The sequence below is a fragment of the Aquarana catesbeiana genome, linkage group LG13, assembly GCF_042186555.1.
Source record: "Aquarana catesbeiana isolate 2022-GZ linkage group LG13, ASM4218655v1, whole genome shotgun sequence".
Classification (NCBI taxonomy): Eukaryota; Metazoa; Chordata; class Amphibia; order Anura; family Ranidae; genus Aquarana; species Aquarana catesbeiana.
This window is the reverse complement of record NC_133336.1, coordinates 90113186-90125293: the sequence shown is the minus strand read 5'-3', so window position 1 is coordinate 90125293 and position 12108 is coordinate 90113186. Positions and strand designations below refer to the sequence as shown.

The window sequence follows — 12108 nt, the reverse complement described above, 5'->3', positions numbered from 1 at the left end:
GTAAGGGAATCAGGAAGTGAAGCCGTGCGGCTTCACTTCCCGGTTCCCTACTGCGCATGCGCGAGTCGCGCAGCGCAATACGGATGGTCCCTGCTGCCTCTGGGACCCGTGTGTTTTCCAGCAGGCAGCGGGGAGGGAGCAGGAAGTGGCGTAAATAACCGCAGATTCTGCGGCTATCTATGCCGGAAGTGGGTACAGATACCTGTAATATACAGGAATCTGATGAGTGGAAGTTCCACTTTTGGGTGGAACTCCACTTTAAAGATGCCTGTTTTAACACAAAAAGACTATTTGTACTGTCAAAAACAAAAATGTTATTACTAAAATATGTTGGTTTGTTCAAAAACCATTTTCTAAGGCACATGTGAATGTGCACAGAGTAAAATGTTTTCTAATCAACAATGTGTGGCTTCTTCTTTCAATGCTCAGTATCATTTTTTGGACTAAGTTGGTGTTTAAACTGAAATGGGGGTTATTTACTAAAGGCAAATCCACTTTGCACTGCAAGTGCACTTTCTGTGCAGTTTCAAGTGCACTTTTGCAGTGCACTTGTAGTGCAAAGTGGATTTTCCTTTAGTAAATAACTCCCACAGTGCTTTATAATTTGCCACAATCATGCCATTTTCATGACTCTGCAAAATTCATTCATGGTGCTGAAAATGATGTATATTTTTAACAGTAATGCATTTCATACATTAACAACAAAAACAAGGTGTGTGTGTAGCAGACCCACAACATAATAATAGTTCGCTTAAGAAGAGATTGTCGCCTCATGTATCAACTAAATTACGTTTGCACTATTGAAGAAAATGTAAAAAAAAAAAGAAGCCCATTGGAGAACCTAGGAGACAGCTAAAAGAAACACAAGCAGTAAATAAAGGGAAATATTATTTCAGTTTAAATAAACAAACTTTTTTGTAAAATGTTTATTAAACATTTTCTGGCATATCAATAGCCCCCCTACCCGCAAAGTACTCCATATATTTTATACGGACCTCGCGTGCACTTGGGGGGGGCAAGCACAGAAAACCAGATACGAACCCACAAGCACAAACTGAAGAGCAGTAACGATTGGAAAAGCAAAAGGCTGAAAAGCGCGAATCGTCTCTCACCAAACTTCTACTAACACGAGATTAGCAGAAGGAGCCCAAAGGATGGCGCACTTGGTATTGAACTTCCCTTTTCTAGTGCCATCGTACATGTTGTACGTCACCGCGTTCTTGACGGTCGAAATTTCCGCCAAGATTTGTGTGACCGTGTGTATGCAAGACAAGTTTGAGCCAACATCTGTCGGAAAAAAAACATGGATTTTGTTGTCGGAATGTGCGATCGTGTGTACGCGGCATTAAAGTGATACTAAACACACACTGTTTAACCACTTGCTTACAGGGCACTTAAACCCCCCTCCTATCCCGACCAATTTTTAGCTTTCAGCGCTGACGCATTTTGAATGACAATTGCGCGGTCATACAACACTGTACCCAAATGAAATTTTTATCATTTTTTCACCACAAATACAGCTTTCTTTTGGTGGTATTTGATCACCTCTACAGTTTTTACTTTTTGTTAAAAAAATGTAAAAACCTGAATTTAAAAAAAAAAATAATTTTTTTATATTTTGTTATAAAAAATTTAAAACAGGTAATTTTTCTCCTTCATTGATGTACGCTGATGAGGCGGCAGTGATGGGCACTGATAGGCGGCAGTGATGGGCACTGATCAGTTACACTGATAGGCAGCACTGCTAGGTGGCACTGATTGGCACTACTGGTGGGCATTGATAGGTGGCACTTGTGGGCATTGATAGGTGGCACTTGTGGGCAGTGATAGGTGGCACTTGTGGGCACTGATAGGTGGCACTGTGGGCACTGTTAGGTGGCACTGTTAGGTGGCACTGTGGGCACTGTTAGGTGGCACTGTGGGCAGTGTTAGGTGCCACTATTAGATGGCACTGATGAGGCAGATGTGCCTCTTCCACTTCGGGACCGATGTCCCTCACATCTGAGCCGGTGATCGGCTTTCTTTTCTACTCACGCTGTCAGCATGAGTAGAAAAAAAAAACGATTACCGATCTTTTGTTTACATCATGTGATCAGCTGTCATTGGCTGACAGCTGATCACACGGTAACGGGTCGGGACCGGCCCCTTCCTTAGATCGGTGATCTAAGGAAGGGGCGCATGCACAGGGCGCATGCACAGGGGTGGCCGTCATATGACGGCCTCCCGGGAATTCAGGTCCACGCTGTGGCCGTCATTCGGCCATAGCGCGGATGCCAAGTGGTTAATTTACATTGACCCTTCTATTTCTGTATGTGGATGATAGCACTATAATTATTTTCATTAAAAAAACATGTAAGTACCTTTTTCCTAAAAGATATACAGCTGTCACATGACCTAGCTCTGCTGGTCACATGTTAAAAAAAAAACAAAAAAAATTGCTGCTGGTCACATGTTCAAAATACAAAATACTTTGGAATTTGGAATACAGAGTAAAAATAAATAAATATCAATAAACTGTCTTAAATTGGCATACAAATACAATATATATTTGGAATTAAATCTTTATTATCTTGTGAAAAATAACATGGTATGGGCTGATTTCTGCTAGTCACAGGCTGTGTCATGCCCCTCCAGCCTGTGTCTTAGAATAAGAAGGAGGTGAAGCCTCCATTAATCTACACATAATATCCCACCCCTATTGTGTTTAGCTGGTTATTGGGCATGGAGGACAAGGGTCAGAGTGGGCTGTCATTTACCACTATTTATATGCCCACATGTGTGACTCTATAGTCACATGGGCTGCTCAGATGTGATGGGGAGGAATTTCTCAGAATTTTAACTCACTGAAAACTAAGCATGTGCAGAGTTCCCACCACAGCTGCAAAATCCCTAGCTTGGGTACATGAAAAGAAGGTGGAGATAGAGAGCAGCAGGATCATCCAGGTTTTTTGCAGAATACAGAAAATTAATCTCATAGTGACTGAGTGAGTATGAACAACATGTAATACACCATATATTGATAGTTTTTTATTATGTGGGTTTAGTGACACTTTAAGGGCTATGGCAAACTATCGTTGTAGTAAGATTCAATTTGTGGACATCACTGCTTCATTTGCCAACATGCTGCAAAATCTCAATTACTAGTAATGGTACAGCAATAATGGAGGTATGCTGGAGGCTTTCTAGTCCCCCTCCCGGGGGGCCCACCTGTCAGGTCCCTGCTGGCCTCAAAGCCGAGATTAGCCCCAAACGTAAGGGCTGAGAGCTACGAGAGAATGCGGGTCCAGGAGAGGAGATGAGTGGACTCATAGCAGTCCTTTTACTGGTCATTTGTTGCCAGTGACAAAAGTCACTAGTGTGACATGGCCCTAATGAAGATCATGAAATATGTCCACTGCCCTTCAATGAACAGGGAGGAAAAAACAAAAAACCTTTGTGAAGTGTCGAGTAAAGTGCATGTAATGGTGATATAGAGTATGTCCTTATTTATATGTTAGTGCGATTACCATGCGAGTTATTCCTTGTGATGACTACCACACATCTTCAAGTATATTCAATATCCATAAAGAGACACCGCCTACAAAAAGGTAGTTCGGAATGCATGTGTAGTGCTTGTCATGGCCCCAGTAATGTGAATATATCAAACAGTGAACAATGCTTTCAATATAGTGCTGTACAGTAATAGCAAAGCAAATGTACAGAGCATGGTGATGTATTTATAAAATGTTCAATGCAATAAACACTTCTTTCCCACTGCATATGATTAGAAATTAGGCGTTAGACTATTTGGTAAGCTGACACAGAAGGTTGGATAGCTTTTGTGAGTAGTGGCGACTGCCTGGCTGTGTTCAGCGGGAGGGGCAGGAGCTAGTAATCACTAGGTGTTGAAAGAATAACTGTTTGTATTTTTACTGATTGGAAAATTCTTGTTTTCCCTTTTTAAACCTCTGAATCCTTTGTCTTGACTGCATTGTGTTTCTCCAGGTCACCATCTCGGACATCATTCATGTGAAGGGGGATGCAGTGCCACTGACAAGACGGGAGACAGCAATGACACGCCCTCCTGTGGCTCTTCTTGCCACCTGGAAACCGAGAACCAAGTAATCATTACAACTGGGCTAAGAATCAGGAATAAGCAGATCTTGTGATTTGTTTCTTCATGTCTATACTCTGTTTAGTGAAAATACCTTTCATTACAACATTGTTTGCCTTATCCTTGGCAGGCTAATTTGAAACTTTTTGTATATTAAAGCGTAACTCCACTTTTGTTGAGAAAAAAACATTCTCCTCTGAGTGATCTATGTACATTACAAAGATTTTAACAAACTTTGTTGCAGATTCCTACCTTTTGTTATTATGAATAATATGCTATATATATAATTTTTTTTATTTGCTATTTTTTTTCCCCATGAAAGTGGAGTTACCCTTTAATTGAAGCCAAATCAGGGACAGGTACCTATGCAATCAATAACTGAAAGTTTCTGAAAAGGTGTATAGTTTAGGTTAGTTAAATGGAAACTATGGTCTTTTTACAGCTTTATCTACTAGAGCACAAAGCTAGTAGTTTTGCATGGAAAAAGTATACAAATGAGCACTACAGAGGAATCCCGCTATTGGTCTATCATTATGATGCATTGGCCTCTGTGGCTAGTAGTGAGTCTAAGGCCGGCCATAAATGGTGCGATTGTCTTTCCTGAAACCACGGGTTTATTCCACAGACAGTGTTGACAGGAGACTCCCTCCAGTGGAGCTATTGTGTTCTCCCGGTGAAGTGGGGGGCAGGAGAAGCTGTCCCCGCTAGGAGAACACAGTGATTATTGCTTGCGGCTATAACAGCCACTAATAACAGCCACTAGCAATAATCTTGGAAGTATTGAAGTATTCACATGCAAATATCAACTACATTACCTCAAGAGCCTGACCCCAGCCCTACCTCCTTAAGCCGGCCTTAGATGGTTCGAATCTCGGCCAGTTCCTGCTGAACCGCTGAGATTCAAACCGTGTATGAGCAGGCTGAATGTACTCAGGTTTATCGATTTGATCAACTCAGGTACAACTCAACTCAAGATACCGAAGGCAGGAAGGCACAGGAGAAATCACTGCTCCAGGTGAGCCGAGGAAATTCCACAGCAGGTAACCCCACTGGTGCTGGCCCAGCTTGCCACCACGACAAACAAGGAAACTTGGATTAGGCAGCCGCACAACACAATGGGATACCAATAAAAACGTCTTTATTGTAATGTAGACAGATGCAGTCACAGGAATGAATGGAAGCTTAACATGTTTCACACATCTTGTGCTTAGTCATTGGTTATGTTTGAAGATGTTTGAAACATGTTAACCTTCCATTCATTCCTGTGACTGCATCTGTCTTCATTAGAATAAAGATGTTTTTATTGGTACCCCTGTTGCGGTGTGCAGCTGCCTATTCCAAGTTTCCTGGTTTGTCGCTGTAGTGAGTCGGGCCAGCACTTGTGGGGTTTAGTGCTGTGGGATCTTCTTGGCTCACCTGGATCAGTGATTTCTCTTGTGCCTTCCTGCCTTCAGTATCTGGTTGTACCTGAGTTGATCAATCGGTCAACTTGGGTACATTCAGCCTGCTCATACACAGTTTGAATCTCAGCCGGTTCAGCAGGAATCGGCCGAGATTCGAACCACCTAAGGTCAGCATAAGGAGTAGAGCTGGGGTCAGGTTCTTAAGAAAATGTAGTTGATATTGCATGTTCTTCAGAGGATTTAGGGCACCCTGGGTGCCGAATAAGGAAAGATCCTGACATGCCGGTGCCTGGAGGTGCCTTCTGCATGTTGCAACTAGTGTTTCAGGTATCTTTTGTCACTTCAGGTTCACTTTCCTCATTTTTTTTATTTTCTTAAATACAGAAGATATGCATCCAAAACATAATAATGTATAAGGCATTTGTTCTAACTAGAAACTTAATGTGTACATATAGCTCATGACAGCTAAAGGAATCTGACTGGGTTGCTAGAGGTGGCAGACAATGACTATAAAAGAACAATCTTGTGGAACTAGGGCAGGGAGGAAGGTAAGGTAGGGAAGGGGTAGGGTGCAATCTTAGGGGATCAGCTATGTATTATAAGGGAGATTCACGATTTAAGAACCTTACAGAACAGGGTTCTCAGATTAACTTTTAATTAAATCTGCTGTGTTAAGTGTATGAAGGTTACTGGTTGTCTGGCTATCTTTGACTTAAATATTTTCGGAGCCACTGACCTGGAATTTGATAGCAGTGTTCATGAATTAATGTGTTTGTCTGAGCAAAAAATATCTAGTACATCTTTGAAATACATTCACATTTACCCGTCTATAGTGGGACACCAACATAAATTGAGCCTCATCGCAGATGATATCATGCTGTACATCACCAACCCAACTATCACTCTTCCCAATTTATGAGCCCTTATGCATCAGTTCAGTAAATGTTCTGTACTCAATATCAAATGCCTAACCTACTTTGGAATCTACCTCCCCTCCTCCTATCATACACTCTATGTTGACAACTATCCACCTCTCTCTTACTAGATGTCTGGAAAGAATATCCACTATTCTGGCTAGGCCAGATTGCGGCACTTAAAATGACCTACGTTTACCAAAGCTATTGTACCTGTTTGAAGTATTAGCCATGAGGATTCCATGTACATGGATCTACTGGACCTACCAATGTATCGCCTCCTCACCCCCAGCCTTAACCCATTGAATTCCACACTAGAGCAGCCCTATTCACTTGAAAGTGACAGGGGCTAGAATTCCATGGCATTTGGGCACCCCCGGACGCTGCCTCTGCAGCTAAAGAGGGTAGCGATTGGTGGCGGTAAAATAGTGTTTATTGCCCCCCAAACTCACGTGTGAAGGAGCCTTAACCATCCACAGAGTCAAGGTGGATGGAGGAATCCCCCCCAAAATGACATTAGCTGATCACCAGCTGCAGATTGACAAATGTTTTCCAGTATGTACCTTCAACAGAAGTCAATCAAATGATTAACTTCTGTTGATCAGGGAAAGCAACAACCTGATCGAAATTTGATTAAATTTCAATCAGTGTATGGCCAGCTTAAAAAGGGGAACTACAGTATTCTTAGAAAAAACTAAAAGCTAGCAGCTACAAATACTGTAACTTTAATAAACAGATACTCATCAGCCCAGGGATCCAGTGCTGTCTTCACCCAGGCCAGTTCTTGGCTTGGATCCCTGTCGCCACCATCTTAGCTGTGGGAAGCTAGCCTTAATTGGCGGCGCGCAGAGACGCAGCGGCTGGTGTGGCTATGTATTTTCATTGTGATTTGTTTTACAATGACAATAAATCTTATCTCTTATCTCTGTGAGTATTGTCTATTGTGCTATTTCACAGCTGACTCCCCACTGCACATGCGTGAGATCCTGCTGCACTGACAGATTGGTCTCGCAGCCTCCTGGAACCTGTGACATGTCAAAGGAGGTTGTGGGTGGATAGGGGGGGAAGAGCGGGTACCTGCCAAAAAAAACCTTCCAGTAATGTTAGAGATGGGGGAGGAGAGGCACGTTAGCGGTACTTTCACTTTTAGGTGAAGGTCCACTTTAATTCTCATATATTGTGATCACCTGCAAGGTTTTTGAGAAGTTTTCTGCAGTGTCCTTCTGTTGGATAATTGAAGAGGAAGTCACCAACTTCAGGAAAGATTTCAGACATTTATTTTAGTAATTTCTATTTTTAATACATTATTGTTACTTCTCATACATATCAGGAATTTCTTTAAAATTATCTCTTCTATAAAAATAAATTGTAATCCAGATATATTTGCCCTTTAACAGCATTACAACATTACCCAGTATGGAATCAATTCCAAATATTTCCTGACTCAAGAAGAATAGGATTTTTGACCTTTATGAGTCAATAACGTGCTTTCATTAAGTCACTCCAGGACCATATCGTAAAAAAGGAGGCCTCCTTTTCTAAAGCAGTTACCTTGGCATTTAGGTGACCCTGTACATGTCCTTACTTATCTGCAGTCCTCTGGGGTGACTTCAGCGAGGTCAGATTTTGTACAAATATCAGCATCAACAATGGCTTCCCCCCTCCATATACTTGCTGTCATATTATCAATGCACTGACAGTTCTACCTCTCCCCTCCGCACTCACAAAGCAAAAACTATTTTTCTGCTGTGCATTATGGAGAGATCGGCCACACACAGAGCTACAGCACTCCTCTGTCTCCACACATAAAGAATGATAAATAGCTGGAACGAGGAGACGTGAGGCTGTAAAAACATGCACCTTTTTACCTGCAACATACCAAAAACAACTTTTTTTCTGTTGATAGACTTCTGGGAATGTTTACCAATGAGGAAAGTTCCCGGTGCATCTGTCAGGCAGACTTTGCCAAACGTAGACTCTCCTGCCTTGTCATTAAAAGAAAGGATGAAGGTGACAGGGTGACAACCCAACTGGGGTCAGCTTCATGGTTTCTACTAGAGGGAAAAGAACTAGACATTAGTGGAATGCTTCAGGCTCCGTAAATTCTACTCACTATTCAGCTTTAAAATTGTTTGTTTTTTATGGCAGGCTTGGCTTTTATTGGTCAGTTCAGAGGTCCCAGCCATTACCTTTATTGCCTGCAAAATGTCAGATTGTTGTCTAAATGAGCAGTTGCTCTTCTAACAACTACATAAGAAAAAGGCTTTTTTATTTTCTTCAAAAATGGGCAATTTTAATATCTTGCTACTGAGAGATTTAAAGTGGACCTGAATCTTAAAAGTGAAGATGCACTATGTCATAGGAAACATATAGAAATGGTAAATGTCCTTAACCACTTGAAGACCAGCTCTTTTCTGACACTTTTTGTTTACTGTCCTCTCCGCTCCTCTCAAGACCTCCGGCTCTCAAGCTCCCTTGTCTCCTCCTCCCATGCTCGTCTCCAGGACTTCTCTAGAGCCTCCCCCATCTGCTGGAACTCTATCTCAATCTGTCCGGCTATCTCCTACTCTGGCTGCCTTTAGGCGATCCCTGAAAATTCATCTCTTCAGGGAAGTCTATCACGCCTCCAACTAACCTTTTGTCACTTCCATCAGCTCATCCCCCACAGTTATTACCTTTTGTATCGCTTGCCCCCGCTCTTAGATTATAAACTGTTATGAGCAGGGCCCTCTTAACCCTCTTGTGTTTTATTGTATTATAACTGTACTGTTTCACTTTTATATTGTTAAGCTCCACACAAACTGTTGAGGCTATATAAATCCTGTACATTAATACAAGTAAAAAAACATTATATATGCATTTTTTAGCAGAAGCCCTAGAGAATAAAATGTTGAATTTGCAAATTTTTATGCCACATAGTATTTGCGCAGTATTATGCTACTTTTCAAATGCAAATTTTTTGGAAAAAATACACTTTCATAAAATTTAATATATACAAACAGAATATAAAACCCAATTTTTTGGTACACTAAAAAAGATGATGTTACGCCGAGTTAATAGATACTTAACATGTCACACTTTAAAATTGCGCATGCTTATGGGATGGTAATTAAAAATCTCCATAGGCAACACTTTAAAAGCCTTTACAGGTTACCAGTTTAGAGTTACAGAGGAGGTCAGGTGGTAGAGATATTGCTCTCTCTCTGACGTTTGCGGCAATACCTTACATGTGTGGTTTGATTGCTGTTTACGCATTCAGGACCAATGTGTGCATTCACTGTGCGTTCACTGTTATGCATGAGCATGGGAGGATGGGGGCGCTTCATAATTTGAAATCGGGGTGCTTGACAAGCTCTATGGTAAGCTGGTGGAACTGCCAACTTCATTACAGGCTCACCAGTGGGACAGTAAAGCCTGGAGGGGCACCAGCGGGAGGGGGTGGGGTGATCCTTCCCGCTGCCTGTAAAAGCCGCTGGCCTCCTGAAAAAAACAATTCTGGGATGATGCCTGTAGCTGCAGGCATCATCCTGGTATAACCACTTGAAGTCAAATACATATATGTGATTTGGCAGCAAGTGGTTAAGCAATACCTTGAAAAATGTATTTAACATTTTTTAAAATGCATTTAAATTTCTCCTAAAAAACGGCACTGCATTTCTTGGTATGTATCAGTGTCTGAATATTCCTGTGCCTAAAGCCTCATGGCTATATATCTATAGTGTGAGATCTAGGGTACTGCTGCCTCTGGTTGCAATTGGGATAGAGTTTTGTTGATGTCCCTACTCTTCCACTCACTATTCCCCTAACTGGAGGCTCTGACATTAGAAGCAAAACGCTCCATCTACTAAAATGGCCACTTCCACAAAGAGGCATTGTGTGTAACAAATCATCTATGCCAGTAATGGGGAAGATCAGCTGTCCTTTGCCCTCATTCTGATTTTTTTTTTTTTTGAGTCAGAGCTTCCAGAGTTCAGTTCCTTTATAACCAGTTGTGGTGAGTCACCTTATTATGCTTTACAGGAGATTTTTAGTAGCTGCTAAATTTGCTTGCAATTAATCACTAGAGCTGGCAGTTATTGTACATATGGAAAAATAGTTCTTTATGAAGTGAACTAGATACGTAGCATGTACAGTTGTAGCATCCTGTAGTGATTGGAGCATGTGCAACTATTACATTCTACTTGTGTGTAAAAAAATTCCAGCTTGAGCTATTGAGCATTGTAAAAAATAGGCTTTTCACAACAGGAGGTAAGGAGAAAAAGGAGCCTAGAGCTCCACATGCTTGCATTTGAAAATACAATATATTAATACACAATATTTTATATTTACCTGACTGACATACACAATTCTGGAAATCTAAGAAAAATATTTTAAATTGTTTTATTTTAGCCCTGCCCATAATAATGAAATATATTGTATACGAGAATATAAAAAAACTACTATGCATTCCCTTTTAATACAGTTGCAGTGGTAGTGGTGCTAACCAATTTTGCACATGATGACCTTTTTAATCCATCAAACAGAATGTAGGAAAATGCCTTCTAAAGAAGCATATTCTGTTGCTTAGCTAAAATATTAACACTTGCCCTCCACAGTATAGATTGGACCTGATAAAGTGATCAATAATGACATGGTTTTTGTGTATTTGGATTTAAAATAAATTCTGTTCTCTCAACTCATACTTAAAAAAAAATGTATTTCTCTTTTCCAGATCTGCTGCTCATCAAACAATCCATCATCTCTGCACAGTGTCCCCCAGCCATGTCTTACCAAGCACCCTGCAGCTGGCATCACGAGTGCAGCACACGGTGAACAGAAGAGGCCATTGGTCTGATGTTGAGGTCTTAGGAGAAAAAGATAACTCCTTCCCAGATGATTCCAAAGACAGAATGCGGTAATGTCTTTTAGGTTTCATGTACACTGCTGCTGGTAAACGGACGTTTAGGAACAGTTAGGCGTTTTTGTTTTTTTCTTCAGCTGCCCCTGAACTCTCCTCTGTTATCTTATCAGTACATGTGCACAGGGTCATTTATAGTCATTTATAGGCAGTTGAGTTTGGAAGCATTTTTTTGGAAAGCAAAAAAATGCATTCAGGGTGGATGTTCAGAGGCATTTGAAATGCCGAACGCCTGTAACAGCTTGTAAACGCGTGTAAACGCAGTAACTCGCATTTAGCCGCATTTCGTTTACAGACGTTTTTAATTTTTGACTACTTAACAAAAAAAACACTTCTAAATGCAAATGCGGCTAAATGCGGCATGTAAATGCAGCAAAATGGACGGTTTTAAACGTCATTTACTATCTGTCAAGTTAAATCGTTCAGAGGAGGTTGTAAAACGTCCCGTTTACATTAAGCCTGATTGTATTTGTCTATGTTGTAAAGTTTTTATTTTCCATTATGTTTACACAACTTTTTGTTTCACAAATTAACATTTAATACATGGCAAAGGATTCCTGGAGCACTGTAGGTTAGCTAAAGAGGCTCCTGAATTGGACTAAGCTGTCTGATGATGGAGGGTGACAGCGAGGCGTCAATGTGATGAGTCATCCACTTCTGTGGGATCATTTTAGCTTCAAATACTGATGTCTGTAAACAACCAGCTTTTTACAACAGAGAGGCTAATGGGGTCCTATAAATACAGGCATACCCCACTTTTAAATACACAATGGGGTTTATTTACTAAAGCTGGAAAGTGCA

General features: G+C 41.1%; 1 protein-coding gene across 1 annotated transcript in view; it reads left to right on the top strand.

Annotated features, from left to right (window-relative positions):
• The window catches only part of TTC6 (tetratricopeptide repeat domain 6), a 305088-nt gene that overhangs the window by 45869 nt on the left and 247111 nt on the right, over positions 1 to 12108 (top strand). The window contains exons 5-6 of the mRNA XM_073610036.1: positions 3985 to 4100; positions 11122 to 11304. Coding sequence (XP_073466137.1) covers positions 3985 to 4100; positions 11122 to 11304 — 299 coding nt within the window. The remainder of the gene's footprint in view (positions 1 to 3984; positions 4101 to 11121; positions 11305 to 12108) is intronic.